This window comes from Macrobrachium nipponense, chromosome 23, assembly GCF_015104395.2.
Source record: "Macrobrachium nipponense isolate FS-2020 chromosome 23, ASM1510439v2, whole genome shotgun sequence".
Taxonomy (NCBI): domain Eukaryota; kingdom Metazoa; phylum Arthropoda; class Malacostraca; order Decapoda; family Palaemonidae; genus Macrobrachium; species Macrobrachium nipponense.
In genome coordinates, this window is record NC_061090.1 from 52,530,713 (window position 1) to 52,550,690 (window position 19,978).

General features: G+C 36.6%; 1 protein-coding gene across 4 annotated transcripts in view; it reads left to right on the forward strand.

Moving 5' to 3' along the window:
- LOC135200713 (integrin beta-1-like) overlaps positions 1-19,319 on the forward strand; it is a 25,460-nt gene extending 6,141 nt beyond the window's left edge. Inside the window, exons 1-10 of one of the 4 annotated variants that reach the window (XM_064229328.1) lie at positions 8,142-8,280; positions 8,775-8,871; positions 9,264-9,462; positions 10,219-10,480; positions 11,052-11,147; positions 12,242-12,462; positions 13,184-13,375; positions 15,063-15,208; positions 17,293-17,399; positions 18,317-19,319. In XM_064229328.1, coding sequence (XP_064085398.1) covers positions 8,799-8,871; positions 9,264-9,462; positions 10,219-10,480; positions 11,052-11,147; positions 12,242-12,462; positions 13,184-13,375; positions 15,063-15,208; positions 17,293-17,399; positions 18,317-18,331 — 1,311 coding nt within the window. In that variant the 5' untranslated portion in view covers positions 8,142-8,280; positions 8,775-8,798 and the 3' untranslated portion in view covers positions 18,332-19,319. Of the gene's footprint in view, positions 1-8,141; positions 8,281-8,774; positions 8,872-9,228; positions 9,463-10,218; positions 10,481-11,051; positions 11,148-12,241; positions 12,463-13,183; positions 13,376-15,062; positions 15,209-17,292; positions 17,400-18,316 lie in introns of those variants that run through there. The other 3 variants (XM_064229339.1, XM_064229322.1, XM_064229334.1) reach the window with 3 other exon arrangements.
- The last annotated feature ends 659 nt before the right edge of the window (positions 19,320-19,978 follow it).

The window sequence follows — 19,978 nt, forward strand, 5'->3', positions numbered from 1 at the left end:
TAATGTCTATTTCGAAGCCTCACGGGTTTCCTGAAGATATATCGTCTGATTGATTTCTGTGCTTTGTTACACGAGCACAAACGTACGTTACGGGAAGGCTGGATCAAAATATCAAATAACTCTCCTGAAGGATCGATTGAATCCTTCTCCTGAAGGAGAGATTAAATCCTTCTCCTGAAGGAGCGACTGAATCCTTCTCCTGAAGGAACGATTAAATCCTTCTCCTGAAGGAATGATTGAAATCCCTCTCCTGAAGGAGCGACTGAATCCTTCTCCTGAAGAAGCGACTCAATCCATCTCCTGAAGGAGGGATTGAATCCATCTCCTGAAGAAGCTATTGAGAAATTCTCGTAACCGCGCCCTTGAATATTTCCTATATAAAAAGAATAACTATATAAAAAGAATGTTAAAAAAAAGAAACTAGGCAAATAAAATACGCAAAATTACATTTTTCCAGCATTCAAAGAACAAGACGCTCAAATCCACGTAGATTTTTAAGCAGTTTTAAATTCGCGAACTTGTAAACAGAGACGATATTGAAAGTGATAAGAGCAGTTTATTGCGCACGCAATGGATGAGGAGTTTCGTGATATGATAAAATGCAACAAACTGCACAGGTCATGGTACTTTAGGGCGCCTTAATGTGCGTGACCTTGCGTCGCCTTGTATTAAAGTACGTCAATGTTCAAGAATATATATATATATATATATATATATATATATATATATATATATATATATACACATACACACACACACACACATATATATATATATATACCTATATATATATATATATATATATATATATATATATATATATATATATATATTTACTTTATACTTTACTTCTTTATTCTTCCCGCCACTGGCCAGTGACATAAGGCTGAATATATATATATATATATACTATATATATAATATAATATAATATATATATATATATGATATATTATATATATAGATATATTATATAAATATATATAAAGGTAATATACTATATATATATATATATATATATATGCATGCATCAAGCTACAAATGTCCATTAACATCCAATTCGCTCTATACCTCGGAATTCATATATTTCTATATATGTTAACCAAAGGGGAATATTTTAGTTGATAATAACTTCGTCCTCTCGTGGATTCGAACCAGCGGACAGACAGAGGAGAAATGAGGACTTCAGTGACTTTGTTGGCCGAGTCGGTAGTGTCACTGAAGTCCTGATTTCTCCTCCGTGCGCTAGTTCGAATCCACGAGAGGACGAAATTATTATGAACTAAAAAATTCCCCTTTGGTTAACATATAAGAAAATATGTTAATTCCGAGGTAGGGATAATTGGATGTTAAAGGACATTTGTAGTTTAATGCATGTATATGAATCACGGTGATGTGATGAAAAATTAGTACATATATATGATATATATATATATATATATATATATATATATATATAGTATATATGTATATATATACATATACATAACCTTTAATTTGGGCGAGGCATTGAATGTAGGAAAGGTAAGTTAACTAATATAAGATTATTAGTACATAACGCATATAAATGAGTTTAGAAATTCGTTATCGAATAAAAACAAATTAATGTCTCACGCGACTTTTCCAGAAATATGCGGCTCCCTATTAGACCCAAGAGTCTATAGTTCCATACGAATTTTTTTCCCCTGCATAACGCGCGCACTATTTGAATTAACAGCGCTTGCATCAAGCAACAAAGTACAGATATCTCCCCACGAAAATTGCACTAACTGGATGCTTTTGCAAGCACATACGCCCATCTTTGCTTGTCTGCAACTTCCTGTTGATTAGGGGGGTTCAACATTGCTTGTGTCTCGGTGCCTGTCTGTTGGTGCTTGCTGAAGTCTAACGGAGATTAAGCTGTTCCTAGTCTACACACACGCACGCACACACACATATGCATTAAGCTACAAATGTCCTGTCATGTCCAATTCGCTCTACCTCGGAATTAATATATTTTCATATATGTTAACCGAAGGGGGATTTTTAGTTGATAGTATTTTCGTCCTCTCGTGGATTCGAACCAGCGCACAGAGTAGAAATCAGGACTTCAGTGACATTACCGACTCGGCCAACAAGTGCGCGCGCGCGCGCGCATATGTGGGTGTATGTATTACATGTATAAAATTATTCATACGTGCGCAGTTTATGTATGGACTAAAAGTATGAATATCTACATAATTACAGCATATGGTTTCACACGATACATTCCGTAGGGGGCTTAGTGCTGTCAGTGCACCTCATGCTGTGCCCTGTAGGCATTACTTAAGGATCTATATGCAGCGCCTCTTCGATCCCTAGCTGCAGTCCTTTCCATTCATTTTACTGTACCTCCGTTTATTTTCTCTTTCTTCCACGTTACTTTCCACCCTCTCTAACAATTGATTCGTGGTGCAACTACTTTGAGGTTTTCCTCCTGTTACACCTTTTAAACCTCTCCGTTTCAGTGCTGAATGACCTCTTAATTAAGATCCCAGCGTTTGGCCTTAACCCTATATTATATTCTAGTCTCTTCTATTTTTCCATATCAGTGAATCCTATAACCATTCTTCATTGTTTTGGCTTTTACCTTTTTCCGGCAGATCTTCAGCAGATACCGACTGCCTTCCTTCGACCTCCCCCCCCCCCAAACCCCCCGCCTCTTTTAGCCCTCCTGCCGTCGCCTGTGACCCGTATGAGTCATCACCCATTTCCAGCCTTCCATCACCCATAATGTCACCCATTTCCTCATCCTGGCTTCCAGTGAAATTCAAGTGTATCTGTTGGCAATCAAATTCTCGTCATTGGCCTATTCAACGCGACATCCTCTCTGCCTACGTCAGCAGAGTAGGTCCTCTCAACCATAATCCCCCTCCCCCGCTTTTTTCTGTCGTCTTGTTCCTTTATTCTACTTCATTCATTTCATATAATTTAATACTGTACATATCATAAAGCATAATCCTTACACCTATTAAGAATAAAAATGATAAGCTAATTATAATGAAAATAGAAATGAAACTAAAAACAATTGAAATAAAAATTTTAAAAAATAAAATAAAAATAATGAAAATACATGTGTGAATAAAGGATGGTTCCTGAGACTCTGCTGACATTCAACGCCTTTTGAATATTTAACGGTTTGGTCATGCTCGATGAAAATATTCAGAATTAATTTCTTTTTCGTTTTAATCTTTTTCTCAGCCTTTTTCTTCTCCTGCCTCTTATTATTATTATCTTTGGTCTATCACAGTCATCCTATTCGACTGGGTGGTTTTTATAGCGTGGGGTTCCGGGTTGCATCCTGCCTCCTTAGGAGTCCATCACTTTTCTCACAATATGTGCTGTTTCTAGGATCACACTCTTCTGCATGAGTTCTGGCGCTACTCGGGCATCTAATATTTCCAGGTTCCTTTTCAGGGATCTTGGGATCGTATCTCTAAGTGTTCCTATGATTATGGGTATACAATTTCCACTGGCATATCCCATATCCTTCATATTCCTTTTTCAACGTCTTGGTACTTTTCAATTTTTTTCTCTTTCTTTCTCATCTACTCTGGTGTCCCATGGTATAGCGACATCAATGAGTGATCCTTTCTTCTTGATTTTGTCAATCAAAGCCACGTCTGGTCTATTGGCACGCATCACCTTATTATTATTATTTGAAGATCTTGGGAGGCAACTATAAAGTGAAGAAAATTCTACCAAGAATCTGAAAATGCTCAGTAGAAAACGAACTCAAAGTAACAAAGAAAATAAATGACAATGAATACTCTAGCTCTGAAATAATCTCATGGTGTTGTTAAAAGAAAAATTAGTATTATCATTATTATAATTATTAGTATTTTATTGAATATAATGACAGAATTTACGGAATTTACTTTATACAGAATTCTTTCAATTCCCCCAGTGACTTGCTTCTCATCAGGAGAATTGAGAGAATTCTTTACAAAATAAATTCTGTAAATCCTGCTATTATATTCAATAAAACACGTTTCAAAGAAGGCCTACTTCCAGCATACAATTATTATTATCATTAATTATTAGAGATATCACAGAATACCTTATCCACGACGATCAAGTATTCCTCTAAATCGCGTAGAACCATTTTAGATCGCGTTCCAAGGCTAAATCTCTAATTTTCGCTAAAATGACTCCAGAGTTGTCATGATATCATGATGTTTGAGCCTGAAGGCAGTTGCATTTATTTTACTGTTTTATCGTTAATCATAATCAAGCTTTCTTTCAGTTTAGTAAGCTGCCTGTTTGGTGCACGAAGTCGCGCTGGCATAAGGCCGGCCTCTTCTAGCAAGAGTTACATTGTTCGTCTCAAAGCGTGGTGATTGCAAACGCTTAGTTTAAATAATTCTTTACGTTCCACTTATTTTTATATGTATAGTAAGAAAGAACAGTTAGTCACGACCATAAACGGAAGGATTTGATCTACTTTAAAAAGATATATATATATATATATATATATATATATATATATATATATATATATATATATATATATATGCTTAAAAACATAAACGATACAGAAACAAATACCTACCACTCAGCATTCCCTTTCGATATTATCCACCACGAACTGCAACACGTTACACTTTAACTCCCCCCCCCCCACCCCCCGTCCTCCCCACAATCATCCTTAGAGAACTTAACCCAACCAACCACCCACCCCCTCCCAGGGAAGCCCGGGGGCCAAATTAGCCGCGTTACGCTAGCGGTCGGCTCCAGCGTTCAAAGAGAATTCCTTCGGAGCCGAAGGCAACACCAATTTGAGAGAGAAGGTCGTGAAGTCTCTCTCTCTCTCTCCCTTCCTCCCTCCCTCTCTTTTTCTCTCTACCTCTCTCTCCCTTCCTCCATCCCTCTCTCTATCGATTTATTACCCGATTGGTTTTACATGGAATGTTGCGTGATGTAGATGAAGATGAAGACGGCAGATATACAACTAGACGCACATCACAAACGCACACACAGAAACAAGGACAGAAGAAAAGACAGCTGGGGAGAATAGCGACAAAATCCATTTAAAAGGACACAGCAACCCTGGGAATATTCAATGACGATTGATTCATTCATCAATTTGCCATCATCACAGCAGGTAGTACTAAGTTAGTAAGTCTACGTTGATACAGCGCTGGTTCAACTCGAGACTGCAGTCAATTCAATCGATTTTGCAGTCGACTTGGAATGACCTAGTACAATTATTATCTTACCTCATGTAATTCGTTTGCAACTTGCACAATATTTGCAGTGCATACGATAGTGTGTATCTAATGACGTGTTTGTGTGTGCTTGTTTTTTTTCGATATTAGGATATTTATACCACGGTATAATATACCTAGACCGTGGTTTACACTAGCATGGAATGTATACAAAGAAAAGCGGCAAACTGGTTATCACAACGTTCATACTTTATCCGCTGGTTATATATTATATATATATATATATATATATATATATATATATATATATATATATATATATATATATATATGCACGTGTGTGTGTGATTTCGCAATAGAAATTCGTAGAGAGATTGACGAATTATATTTAATGTTGTTTTAATGTCTATCTTTTCGTCACCTTTAAGCAGAAACGCGTGGCAATGAAGTATACAACGAACACATTAAAATACACACGTCCACAGAGAGAGAGAGAGAGGAGAAGAAGAGAGCGAGAGAGAGAGAGAGAGAGAGAGAGAGAGAGAGAGGCTACGACGCAGACCTTTCCGTTAATCGTAACTGGGAAATCCTTGACCCATGTGGTTACTGTTTATCAGAACTTTTCTTTAAAAATGTGTGTGTATATATATATATATATATATATATATATATATATATATATATATATATATACATACACACGCACACACACATGTATATTATATATATATATATATATATATATATATATATATATATATATACACACACACATATATATATATGTATATATATATACTATATATATATATATATATATATATATAAGTATTGTATAATATATATATATATATATATATAATATATATATATATATATATATATATATATATATATCTGCAACTGATCTATCCCTTGGAAAACGGAGTCTTGATAGAAAGAGTAAAAGCAGCACTTGTACATAAACATCCTTTATTTTGTTATGACTACCGATTTCGGAGTAACTGTCGCCATCATCAGGTCTATACAAAAACACAGAAAGAAAAAAAAAAGAAAAAATCACTAAATTACAATCGATCATTGGAGTGAAGTAATGTTACACAAAGGTTACATTGTATATATAATAAAAAAAAGAGTAATGTACAAGCAAAAAAAAAAAAGGAAAGGAAGCAATATTAAAAAAAGGTAAATACCTGCATCATGAAGGCATACAAAAATATACTCTAAAAATTTAAAAACACAGCATCTCCGAGGAACTCTGTTGTTATTGAGGGAAAGTTTCAGCTTTAAAGTGCAGAGACCTTCCCTCAATAACAACAGAGTTCCTCGGAGATGCTGTGTTTTTAAATTTTTAGTGTATATTTTTGTATGCCTTCATGATGCAGGTATTTACCTTTTTTTAATATTGCTTCCTTTCCTTTTTTTTTTTGCTTGTACATTACTCTTTTTTTTATTATATATACAATGTAACCTTTGTGTAACATTACTTCACTCTAATGATCGATTGTAATTTAGTGATTTTTTCTTTTTCTTTCTTTCTTTGTTTTTGTATAAACCTGATGATGGAGACAGTTACTCCGAAAACCGGTAGTCATAACAAAATAAAGGATGTTTTATGTACAAGTGCTGGTTTTACTCTTTATATCTATATAATTATATATATATATATATAGATATATATATATTTATATATACTCTTTCTATATATATTATATATATATATATATATATATATATATATATATATATATATATATATATATATATATATATAGCCACCTATACACGCGTGACGTATTTAAATTCCCACCATTAAGCCACTGAAATCGTTTAATACCGAAATCAATATACACCTTTCACTTTGTGTGCGAATTATTTTGCAATTGAATTCAGTATTAAACTATTATATTTGTGGTTACTACAATTACGTACGTATCTGGTAAGACGTCAAGAGTAGAATCTATACGTATATAATTTTCATAAATAGATAAAGGTATATTATAATATATATATATATATATATATATATATATATATATATATATATATATATATATAAACACAGACAATTATATATATCTAATGTGTATAAACAAATAAAGGTATATATATAATGTGTGTGTGTAACTCCCATTATTTACTCTTGTTCAGTCAATCAAAGCAAGAAACCCAACATTATTCAACACCAACGACTCGTTCATAAAACCATAAATCCGTTTTGACAGCGAATGAGAAGCCAGTTTTCTCGAGCCTTAAGGCGAACTAGCAAGGACGGCTCCTTCACCTATCTCTCTCTCTCTCACCTGAAGTATTTACGTAATGTAGCGCATATATATATATATATATATATATATATATATATATTATATAATATATATATATATATATATATATAGAGACGAGAGAGAGAGAGAGAGAGAGAGAGAGAGAGAGAGAGAATTTAACTGTATAAAAATAACAAAATAGCGTTTACCCAGAGAGGAAGAAAATTTGGCAATTTAACATCACAAGCAGACATTACACAAACCAGGCCCACCAACGCCATAACTATTATCTAGACTAGACACTGAACCGAGTTATAAATAGTTGTTAAGTAGAGAGAGAGAGAGAGAGAGAGAGAGAGAGAGAGAGAGCCTCAAATCCTCTAGCTGGCGCGGAGGGAGGAAGGAAGTCTCGGCGTTATCCTCCGAGATAACTGAGGGCAACTCACTGCGAACCAGGCCCTGGCCACTTCGTCGCCGTCGTCAGTCGGTGCAAGGGAACCTTCGGTGATCGCCCCTTATCTTTTTAGTCAAGTCTCGTGGGTGTCACGTCTTCATCCTACTCGTTCTGCACGAGTGGGGACACCTCATATCACGAGTGGTGTAAGGATAACTGGGGTCAATCAGCAGCAACTCTTGTCCTCTAATGACAAGACCGTTCTTTATGGATGCAGAGAAGACGTTACAATTGGGAAAACTTGTCCTTTTCTGCACGGTCTAGAGTCTAGAGTTTTTCGATTGTAGTTGCTTACGGTACGTTGTAACGGAGAGACTACTATAAGGTTACGCTCCAAGGTCTAGACTTTCGTATATGCTCCGTGATAAATCTGGTGGTAAGTACATTAAGATCCTTGTTGCTAGGGCAAAAGCAGACAAAACATTCGTACGTTTAATTTCTGAATAGTTACATCCAAACGCTGCAAACATGAGAGATAGGACGCTTTAGTACCAGTCGTTTACAGGTCAGCCAACGGTCTCTTAAGTTATTTGATGCCATTCGCCATTGCAATACAACTCTAGTTAGCTGTACCAAAATCAGATAGTTAAGTTTGCACACCGTACAGACTTGAATATCTGGTCGATGTAAGTTCAAGATGGGGACGAGTGTAAGTGAGGACGAACTTTATCGCTGTCATTATCTGCAATGAAAGATCTGGTGCATAATTCAGTATGAAAGGGTACGGCAAATCTTCGATAAATAAATTCATATTTGTACACGTTGTTACATTCAAGTGCACTTACGAAGAGGCAGATAAAGATGCAGCTGTTTAGAAAAATTTAATGATTACTTTGGTTCACTGATAATCATAATTTTCTCTACTTCCAGGAATTTACTTGCACATAACAAACAATGTGGTTCACCAGACTTGCCCTGAGTTTAGCTACGTGTCTGGTAGTTACTGCGCAGTCTTACTCTGATCATGGTAAGAAATAATTTCTCTAATTTAGGAACCATAATAAAGTCAAGTTTTTCTTTGAATTATTTTATATGCATATACAATAGCCTTTATTTTTTTATGAGGATATAACATTTTTATTATCATTTTGTATGAAGGTCTTCGACAACCCAAAAATAGTTACCCATTTGGCACCTAATGTTTTCGTTGTGATGAATCTCAGTATGCTTTTAACTGTTATTCTGTTAGATGTACGACATAAAAATATTATCAAAGATTTTGTAGTACGAGTTTGTATATTCATTTTTATATAGCATCACTATCTTCTAGTCTTTTGTTGGTTTGTTTTAACTTTCAATCCCTTTTGCCCTGCTGACCTGTCAGCCTCTTGAGCCACTCACTCGAGCTTCTGTCGCCAGAGTACGACTCGGACGTCATGCAGAACAACCCTGACATCAGCTCGCGCCTCGAGAGCCTGCGGACGACCCGTTCGAGGGGCGGCGGCTACGGAGACCCCATCCAGGACGAGAGAAGCCTGTTGAGAGAGGAGAGGAAGAGACTCAAAGCAGAGAGGAGAAGACTCAAGGAGGAGAGGAGACAAGAGCGCTGGGCAAGAAGGTGAACATAACTGGAGAGTCTGTAGTACTACAACTGTAGTACTAGTCTCATTACCATCTCTTCTGATGTGACTTCTAACGCTCTTGGCAGTAATTTTCTTTATACTAGAGACCTTTGGGATATTTGATTTGGTTTTCTCTCTGTTGTAAGATGGAGATTAGCTCAGTCTTCACAGTCAGTTCAATGCAGTCTACACACTATTCTTCCAAGAGGGGCTCAGAGGCATTGCACTTAGATTATTTATTTTCCTGAAAGAAAATCCTAAGATTGCATTCAAGTTATTCATGAAAGCTAAAAAAAAGGAGTTCGTATCAAAATATTTTCTTCTAATTCCAAAGCAGGCATTAGTCAGGTTAAATTTGACGATGCAGACTGAATTATTTGGTACAGTTGAGCCTAAGGTAACATCATTTATGCACTAATGACCGTATCTTAAGTACAGTACAGATTCCAGATGCTTTGCTGTTTCAGCCAAACCCCTCACGTATAGCAATAAATACAATTCAATATACAGCATTAAGTTAAAGTTCAAGTACGATGATACTTCAACTTGATGCTTATATTCAACTGTATTTAATGTTTTGTTTTACAAGATATTTTGTTGTAATCAAGTCTTTCTCTGTCTTCTTGTCTTATATCACATAATGGGCAACCCATGGCTTTGTAAATGCAAATTCATGGTTCTTGAGGACTGTGCTTTAATAATGATTCTTCCCTCTCACTCGGGAGGGAAAAATTCTCCACTGACTTGAGCAGACGCCAGCAGAAGCAAGCCGGCCACAGGAACCACTTGAACGGAGGAGACGCCGACGAAGAAGAGGACGACATCGTGGACTTCGACGACCACATCCATCCCATGCATCGGACGCCCGTGGTGCGCGTTTCGGCTTCCTCCTCAGGATCTTCGGGAGCCTCGGCTGATTCCGACCCGTCTTCACCACACGCCGCTTCGTCCTCGTCCTCGTCTTCTGCGTCTTCGGTGGGTCCCTCCAGATCAGCCGGATCTGCGGATTTTTTGGTGAGCTTGTTCTTTGCAGCTGGTAGGCTGTTTGGATTATGATTAAGCTGCCACACGTCTGATTTTAAAGATCAGTTGACTGAAACTGGAATATAAAATTTAGGCCAAAGGGCAAGAGCTGGGACCTATGAGGTCATTCAGCGTTGAAATTGATATTGACACAATTGTTAGGAGCAGGGTGGAGGGTATGGTGGAAGAAAGCGAATATGAATGGAGGTATAAGAAAATTAATTAAAGGGGTTGCAGCTAGGGGGCCGAAGGGACACTGCAATCAACATAAAGTAATGATATATATATATATATATATATATATATATATATATATATATATATATCCTCTTTTAATTTATTACTATCACTATTATTAACTTCTTAAACTGAAGCTATATAAAACTCAAAGCACATCTGACCCGTAAGCTAATTTTAAGAGTCAAAACTTGTTGTACAGCTAGAATATGCACTGGTACATCACCTTCACGCCTGACCAAATGCCAAATAAATACCAAACACAATATTCTAGTCGAATTCTTGGCCAGACGACTGAGATGATTCTCTTTGGAATTTCTTGCAGGGCGCGGACGTCACACCCGAAGTCATTGACCTCGAATGGATGAGAGCCAACATTTCGTCTCTGTGGTCCATCGTGCGATCGCTCTCAAGGCAACAGGTTAGTCCTTCCTTTCTTTGTTCCTCTGGGAGAGAGAGAGAGAGAGAGAGAGAGAGAGAGAGAGAGAGAGAGTTGAATGTCATTGCAGCATTACTGTTAAGAGTGTGTTCATGGTACACAAAGGTATAGACGAAGGAATTCGTGATTTTATTCTTTGTTCGTATGGTGTTTTTACGTTGCATGGAACCAGTATGGTTATTCAGCAACGGGACCAACGGCCTTTACGTGACTTCCTAAACGCGTCGAGAGTGGACTTCTATCACCAGAAATACACATCTCTAACCGCTCAACAGATTGCCCGAGAATAATTCGTGATTTTGATTCCACACCATGTCAGTTTCATCTCGCTGGTTCATCAGTGGTAGAAACACACACATATATATATATATTCAATTTTCATAAAAGGATAAGAAAAAATAAAGAAAACTTTCCTGAACAACTCATCTTCTCTCCTCACCACTGCATGATCTCTCTCTCTCTCTCTAAACGTTCAAACGCTGATGGTAACCTGCTAAAGATCTTAACAACATCCGTAATATTGTCTTTTAGGATTATTTATTCGCCAGGATGTAAAACACAGATTCTTTAATAAAAATAAATTTCTTCTAACCTAAAAATGTTTATAAAAGTTACAATTGGTAACCCGATAAAAATTTTTAAAATTTTTTATCCTTAATCTTTTTTTTTTTAGGATTATCCATTCGTCAGGTTGTAACACACAGATTCTTCAATAAAAAAAAAAAATATGTTAATCTATACATGTTTATAAAAGTACAATTGGTAACCCAATAAAAAATTTTAAAATTTTTTATCCTTAATCTTTTTTTTAGGATTATCCATTAGTCAGGTTGTAAAACACAGATTCTTTAATAAAAAAATATGTCATTAATCTATAAATGTTTATAAAAGTAACAAGAGTCGATGACATTTCACTGTCAAGACTTGTTTCACTAACAAAGCATAATTCTTAAAAAAAAAAAAAAAAAAAAAACTTCATTTACAAGGCTATAAAACGTTCACTTCAGAGCATTTTCCATTTTACTATAATTCCTAAATATTCATTCACACCAACATCAACTCCATTTCGCCTCCAGGGTCGGCCCTTCATCAACAGGGGAGGCCGAGGGCGCCACCACCACTCCGGCGTCATCGACTCCCCGCCCGACCCGGCCGCCTGCCCTGGGATGGAGGACGCCTGTCGTAGCGAAGGGTCCGAATTGTGTGGTGGCCACGGCGTCTGTTCCTGCGGACACTGCTTCTGCCATCCTGGTTACTACGGGACCTTCTGCCAGTGTGACGACCACTCTTGCCCCGTGTGAGTTTTCAGTAACCTTAGCTTTTAAGGAGTGACGTTTGTGAAGCAATGATGTTCGCCACCAGGGAAGCACTTTACGGCTGAGATCATGATTCAAAGAACCTCTGGAACTTAGCTGAGATCAGGGTCCAAAGAGCCTTAGCTGAGATCAAGGTCCAAAGGACCTTATAGCTGAGATCAAGGTCCAAAGGACCTTATAGCTGAGATCAGGGTCCGAAGAACCTTAAAGCTGAGATCAAGGTCCAAAGAACCTTAAAGCTGAGATCAAGGTCCAAAGAACCTTAGAGCTGAGATCAAGGTCCAAAGAACCTTAAAGCTGAGATCAAGGTCCAAAGAACCTTAGAGCTGAGATCAAGGTCCAAAGAACCTTAGAACTGAGATCAAGGTCCAAAGAACCTTAAAGCTGAGATCAGGATCCAAAAATTTTTTACCTTAGCCGAGATCAAGGTCCAAAGAACCTTAGCTGAGACCAAGGTCCAAAGGACCTTAGAACTGAGATCAAGGTCCAAAGAACCTCTGGAACTTGCCTTGTTTGAGACTACAGTGGATGAAGAAGACCTGACGATGTCGGGTCAGATCATAAGAATATCATGACGCTAAGCGTTAGGATTTTGTTCCGAGCCAAAGCGCGCCTGGCGCGAGTAACTATTTACGAAATAACTGGTCTGTGTTACCCTGAAGTGCATTCCCGTCGATGTATTATTCATCCTCTCTCCTCCAGGTACGACGGCATGACCTGCGGAGGGCCAAGCCGCGGCCAGTGCAGGTGTGGAGGATGCGTCTGCCGCCCAGGATACACCGGGGATTCTTGCGACTGCCCGACGGAGACGCAGACATGTATTTCCCCCGACAGCGACGAAATATGTTCGGGGAAAGGAACTTGTTCCTGTGGTCGATGCAGATGCAATGACGGGTAGGATTTGTTGCTGTTTTTGTTACTGCTCTTGTTTTTTTTATGTCTTGTTAAAGCGAGGAAATGACGTAATCGGAAAAGAATGTACGTGAGAATACGTACGTGAATTTCAAGTTCAAATAACTGGGCCTACAAAATGCCAGCTAGTTCCTAAGTACCTTCTGACCTGTGTACATACCCCTTATTATAATTCTCGTGTGAACATGGCTCAATGAACGAAAAATAAATGTAAAAAAGAACGTCAAAATCGTCCATGTATCTACAAAACCACGTGATATCAGGTGCAGTAAGCAGTCAGTCTGTCTGGTTTGCGCGTAGCAGATGTTCCTTTTGACGTGTTCAAGGGTAAATGCCCAGTGGACTTAATTGCCGGAAGTTGTGGACCTTGGGCCGCCCACTCGCCGTTTTACTGTTGCACAAGTGGGCTGTGTTCGTAAAAGTTGGGCCAAACATTTGTAAAAGCAGCTTTTCGATGTGAATAAAAAGCAGATGGTATATGTCTTATAAAATGACAAATAAAAGTTGGGCAAAACAATTAAAAAAAAGCAGCTTTTCGATATGAATAGAAAGCAGATGGTGTATATATATATATACTATATATATATATATATATATATATATATATATATATATATATATATATATATATATATATACGTATATATATTATATATGTATATATATATATATATATATATATATATATATATATATATATATATATATATATATATATATATATATATATATAATGTCACATAAAACTTGGGGAAAGCATTTGAAAAAAGCAGCTTTTCGATATGAATAAAAAGCAGACGGTATATATTTTTCTTTTGTAAGTGTCAAATAAAAGTTGGGTAAAACATTTGTTATGAATAAAAAGCAGACGGCATATAATATATATTTTTTAAATAAAATGTCACATAAAAGCTGGGCAAAACATTTGAACAAAAGCAGCTTTTTGACATGAATAAAGAACAGACGGTATATTTCATAATAAAAATGTCACAGCCGTTTGAAGGAAAATTGTTTGAATACGCTGTTATGTTGGCGAATGTCCGCCGACAAAACAAATGCGCATCAACCGACCTGCCGAGCGGTCAACCCCTAGGCTGTGACTGGTTGGCTTCAGAATTTGAATTTAAAAGTAAAGAAAAAAGAAAAAATACAACGGAAGTGAGGAAAGTGGGCTCGTTTTCCACGTGAATAATGCCATATGCTTCCCGGAAAGCTATTTACAAAGGCCGCTGGCCCTCCAGGAGCCAAAGTTAAAACCGCCAATTCCCAGGGCCGCACGCGTTGATAATCGGAGGCAAATGTAAGATATTTGGTAATGACTATAGTCTGCTATTAACCTTTGCTCGGGTTTAAACACATTATGATTTGGCTTACATGATCGTTGGAGACTTAGCGTTAATATGACGAGATATTTTGAAGTTTGCGCTTAAATATTTTCCTCTAGATTACAAATGTTCCCGTTTGTTATACAATATCTTTTGGAATCTTGAATTTCAAGTCATAGACTCAATGGCCCCGTAGGTTTGTTCCATACGAATAGGACCATCTTCTGAATAACATGTAATAATGTTTCTCATTTAATTCGTAAAGGTGGCTGCCTTCCAACTGAATAAAACGGACAACAACAAGTTAACAAATGCATTTTCCCCTTCGTCTATTCCCCCAAAAGCCACAAGGGCATGTACTGCGAGGACACGGTTTACGCCGCCGGCGTCTGCGAGAAGCTGAAGTCCTGCGTCATGTGTAGGGCGTGGAACAGGGACCTCCCTTCGTGCGCCCACTGCCAGATCACCGTCACTACCGTTGAGAGCTTGGGTAAGACCAGTTTCCAGTTGTTTTTTTTTTTTTTTTTTTTTTTTTTTTTTTTTGTCGAGAGATTTCTAATGTTATTCATTCCTCCCTGCTTTCTCGTTCCTAGGTGAACTTCTTTCGTACGCTTTTACTCTCTGCTTCGTTTCCTTACTTTTCCTTCTTGTTCGCTTTCTTTCTCGCGCCTTTTTCTCTGCTTCTTGTTCACTTTCTTTTGCACACTTCGTTTCCTTGCTTTCCTTTCTCGTTCGCAAACTTTTTTCTGTTTCGTTTCCTTTCTTTCCCTTCTTGTTCACTTCCTTTCGCGCACTTTTTCTCTGCTTACCCTCTCGTATCTTTTGTCCATGGTCTAGATATCTGGGCCGTGCTTTTGTCCAAAGTTTCAGACTCCTTTACGAGCGCGTAAGAAAGGCTATCTATCCTCGATTGACATTAAGCCGCTATACAGATGGCGGGAATTTTCCCTTGGATTCGTACGCTTCTTCCCTTAGATCTTAACTTCTTTTCAAAAGGACATAGCCATTTCAGAAACCATCTATATACAGCTTGTTCAAGCACACACGTACACAACATCAGCGTCAAGGAGTTGAAATCAATCAGTAAGTCTTTTAGCTTTTATTGATAAAGTTTACTTTCTCTTGTTCTCTGTGAATACACAAACGCACAATAATATATATATAATATATATATATATATATATATATATATATATATATATATATATATATATATATATATATATAGTGTGTGTGTGTGTGTGTCAACATATATTCCCAGAGAACAAGAAAAAACAATCTTTCTAAATAAAAGCAAAACGATTGATTGATTTCGACACTTTGATTCGTTGTGCTTATAAGCGGCAACCTTGGATCGTCAGCCGGTCACACGATCATAAAGTTGATCACTTGCAACAATCAGACGGTTATTACAAATCACCTTCCATTCAATGTCCCACGATGCCCTGGGCTTTACGTGGGTTAGTGCCGTCAGTGCATCTCACGTGGTGCACTGTAGGCATTATTTTAAGGTTCTTTGCAGCGTCCCTTCGGCCCCTAGCTGCAGCCTCTTTTTATTCCTTTTACTGTGCCTCCGTTCATGTTCGTTCTTCCATCTGACTTTCCACCTTCTCGAACAATTGGTTGAAAGGTTTCCCTCCTGTTACACCTTGCTGTCAGTTACTCACTTTCAGCGCAGAATGACCTCTTAGGTCACAGCGCTTGGCCTAAATCTGATATTCTATTCTATTCTTTATTTAATTCCCTTGTTTTGACAAACCTTTATTCATTATTTTTTTCTTTTTCCTTATTATTATTTTTCTTTAACTGTGTGATCTCTGTTATTGTTCCTTTGTCATTGATTCAGTTATTATTGTCAATTCTAATTTTAGGATTTATTTGATATTTTGGTTCCTTTGTCCTTCAGTTTCCTTTGTCATTGTGGTTCCTTTTTCCTAACTTTCCCTTTGTCATCATGAATCCTTTTTCCTGATTCCCTTTCCGTCATGATTACTTTTTCCTAAAGTTTCCTTTGTCATCATGATTCCTTTGTCCTAACGTTTCCTTTGTCATTATGATTCACTTTTTCTAATGGCTCCTTTGCCATCACGATTCCTTTTTCCTACCGTTTCCTTTGTCGTGATATCACGATTCCTTTATCCTCACTTTCCCTTTGTCATCGTGATTCCTTTTTCCTAACGTTCCCTTTGTCATCATGATTACTTTGTCCTAACGTTCCCTTTGTCATCACGATTCCTTTACACTTGCTGTAAAAATCTCGATGAAAACTCACGCGATCCATCCGTTACTGTGCCTTCTTTGTCCTTAGTTTGTTTGTATGGTGTTTTTACGTTGCATGGAACCAGTGGTTATTCAGCAACGGGACCAACGGCTTTACGTGACTTCCGAACCACGTCGAGAGTGAACTTCTATCACCAGAAATACACATCTCTCACTCCTCAATGGAATGGCCGAGAATGGAACTCGCGACCACCGAGGTGGGACGCCAACACCATACCAACCACGCCACTGAGGCGCGTTCCTTTGTCCTTAGGATTCCTATGTCCTGACTAACCCCCTTTGTCCTCGCCGCAGAACCGTCGATGACAACGTGTGTGATGGTGAATTCAGGATGTCTACTCCAGTTCTCCTACATTCCGCAGACAGCGGACTCCTATAACGTATTGGTTCCCAGGGATATGGTAAGGACTCTGTGACGTTCGTTCGTTGCCATATCTTTTTATTGCAACTTTTTTTTAAAGTCTTTCTTGGAACTGGTTGTTAAATCAAATATCCCATCTTCATAATCGTCCCTCGTACTTATTTTCAAGTCATTCTTTTAGTTTGAAGGAATTTTATTCATGTTATGTTTATGGTCATTTGAGTCCGATTAAAGCCTTTGAATTTGAATTTGAAAAGCTAGTCCGAACAGCATGTAGCAAGTTGGAACACTTGCCTTATCAATTTATCCTTTTAGAGTTTGAAGGAATTTTATGCATTTTTTGAAGGAATTTTATGCATTTTTATGTTGTCTATCTATGGCCATTTGAGTCCGAAATAAAGCTTTTGAATTTGATAACAAGCTAATCTTCATCGTACTTATTGTCAATTCATCCTTTTAGAGTTTTTTTTTTATCCATGTTTATGCTTATGTTATGTTCATGGCCATTTGAGTCTGAATAAAGCTTTTGAAATTGAAAACAAGCTAATCTTCCTCGTACTTATTTTCAATTCATCCTTTAAGAGTTTGAAAGAATTTTATGTATGTTTATGTTCATGTCTATCTATGGCCATTTGAGTCCGAAATAAAGCTTTTGAATTTGAATTTGAAAACAAGTTAATCTTCCTAGTACTTATTTTCAATTCATCCTTTTAGAGTTTGAAGGAATTTTATGCATGTTTATATTATGTCTAAGGCCATTTAAGTCCGAATAAAGCTTTTGAATTCGAATTTGAAAACAAGCTAATCCTGGCTACGTGTCGCAAATCAAGTTGGAACACTTGCCTTGTGATGTGGCGAAGCTTTGATAAAATTAGTTTTTACACCTGATTGACCATCATTATCAGTCATAACACCTGTACCTTTTAGTTGTCTCTCACGAACCTTTGTTCTTTGCAGGCATGTCCAGCGTAGACCAACACGAGTCGCTCATTTAGGATTTTTTAAAGGAAGGGTTAGTTAATTAAGCGAATGTCACAAATTAATGCTGACTATATAATTGTGATTTTTTTTTCTGTCATTTCCTCTCCATCTTTCATTTCATTCCATTGTATTTCATTTCAAAAAATATATAAACTTATATGTCTATTATTATATATATATATATATATATAGTGCATATATATATATATATATATATATATATATATATATATATATATATATATATATATATATATATATATATGTGTTACAATGATTCAAAATATTCGTTCACGAAAAGAAGCGATTAATCTTTATCAAAATAAGCAAATAGTGAAATATAATTCATAAAATATATATATATATTTATACATATATGTACTATATATATATTATGTATATATATTTATATACTGAAGAGAGGTTCGGAAACCCATATTTAAATTAACTACTGCCTTGCAATTAACCATAGAGATTCAGACAATTTTTTTTTATATATAAATAAAGTCGCTTCCTATCTATTTATATATTCGGCCGATTGCCACATTACAGTATCAAAACAAATTTATATATATATATATATATATATATATATATATATATATATATATATATATATATATATATATATATATACCATGACTGTTCATACCTTCCCTGTTTTCTGTTTACATATTTAATTACAAGATTTCACGAATGAAAATAAAAAACCTTTCTTTTAGACCAATTTAAAAAATAAGATAAACAAATTTATAAGGATAAAAGAATTAGTTAAAAGATTTTTAATAAATCTGATAAGATTCAAAAAATATTTTAAGCTTAAAAAAGTAATTTCTGATTATTTATGATTGGAAAAATGCTCGAAACGAACTTTGCACTCAGTAGAGGAACATTCACGTGAGAAACCTTTTCATAAAGTTATATTGTTAAAATTCAACCCTGTTACTATTTCACATGGAAATATAATGTATCATCACAACCCCATGTTTCTATTTTCCTTTGTGCTTCTTATCGCTGGAATTTCCAGGAGAAAAACATACGAATATATGTAATGCAACTGAATACAAACAACGAAGATTAAGTGACCTATTAAAATGTGTTTTGTTCAAATTGAACATACTATGTGTATCTACCTTTACATCTACATGAATCTCTCCCTCCTATAAATAAAAAAAAACCGACGTGAATCAGTTGAGCAACTTCGAATTCTACGTTAGAACTATTCAGATCTGAACTGATGATTCGTTACTTATACAGACCAGAAATCTGGTCTTAGGAAGCTACAGTCTTCCTTCCATTACACCATTGCCTGCTCTTATCTTATACCTTTCTCTGTTCTATTTGACAAGCTTCTGCTATTCTCTTATACTGCCTCTCTGTTCTGTTACATCAGCCTTTTGCTACACCTGCCTATCTGGTCTGTTACATCAGCCTCTGGTCTTCTTTTACACCGGCCCCTCTGTTCTATTACACCAGCCTTTTGCTACACCTGCCTTTCTATTCTGTTAAAACAGCCTCTGGTCTTCTCGTACACCTGCCTCTTTGTTCTACTACACCTGCCTCTCTGTTCTATTACATCTGCCTCTCTGTTCTGTTAAACCAGCATTCTCTATTCTCTTACACCTGCCTCTGTTCTGT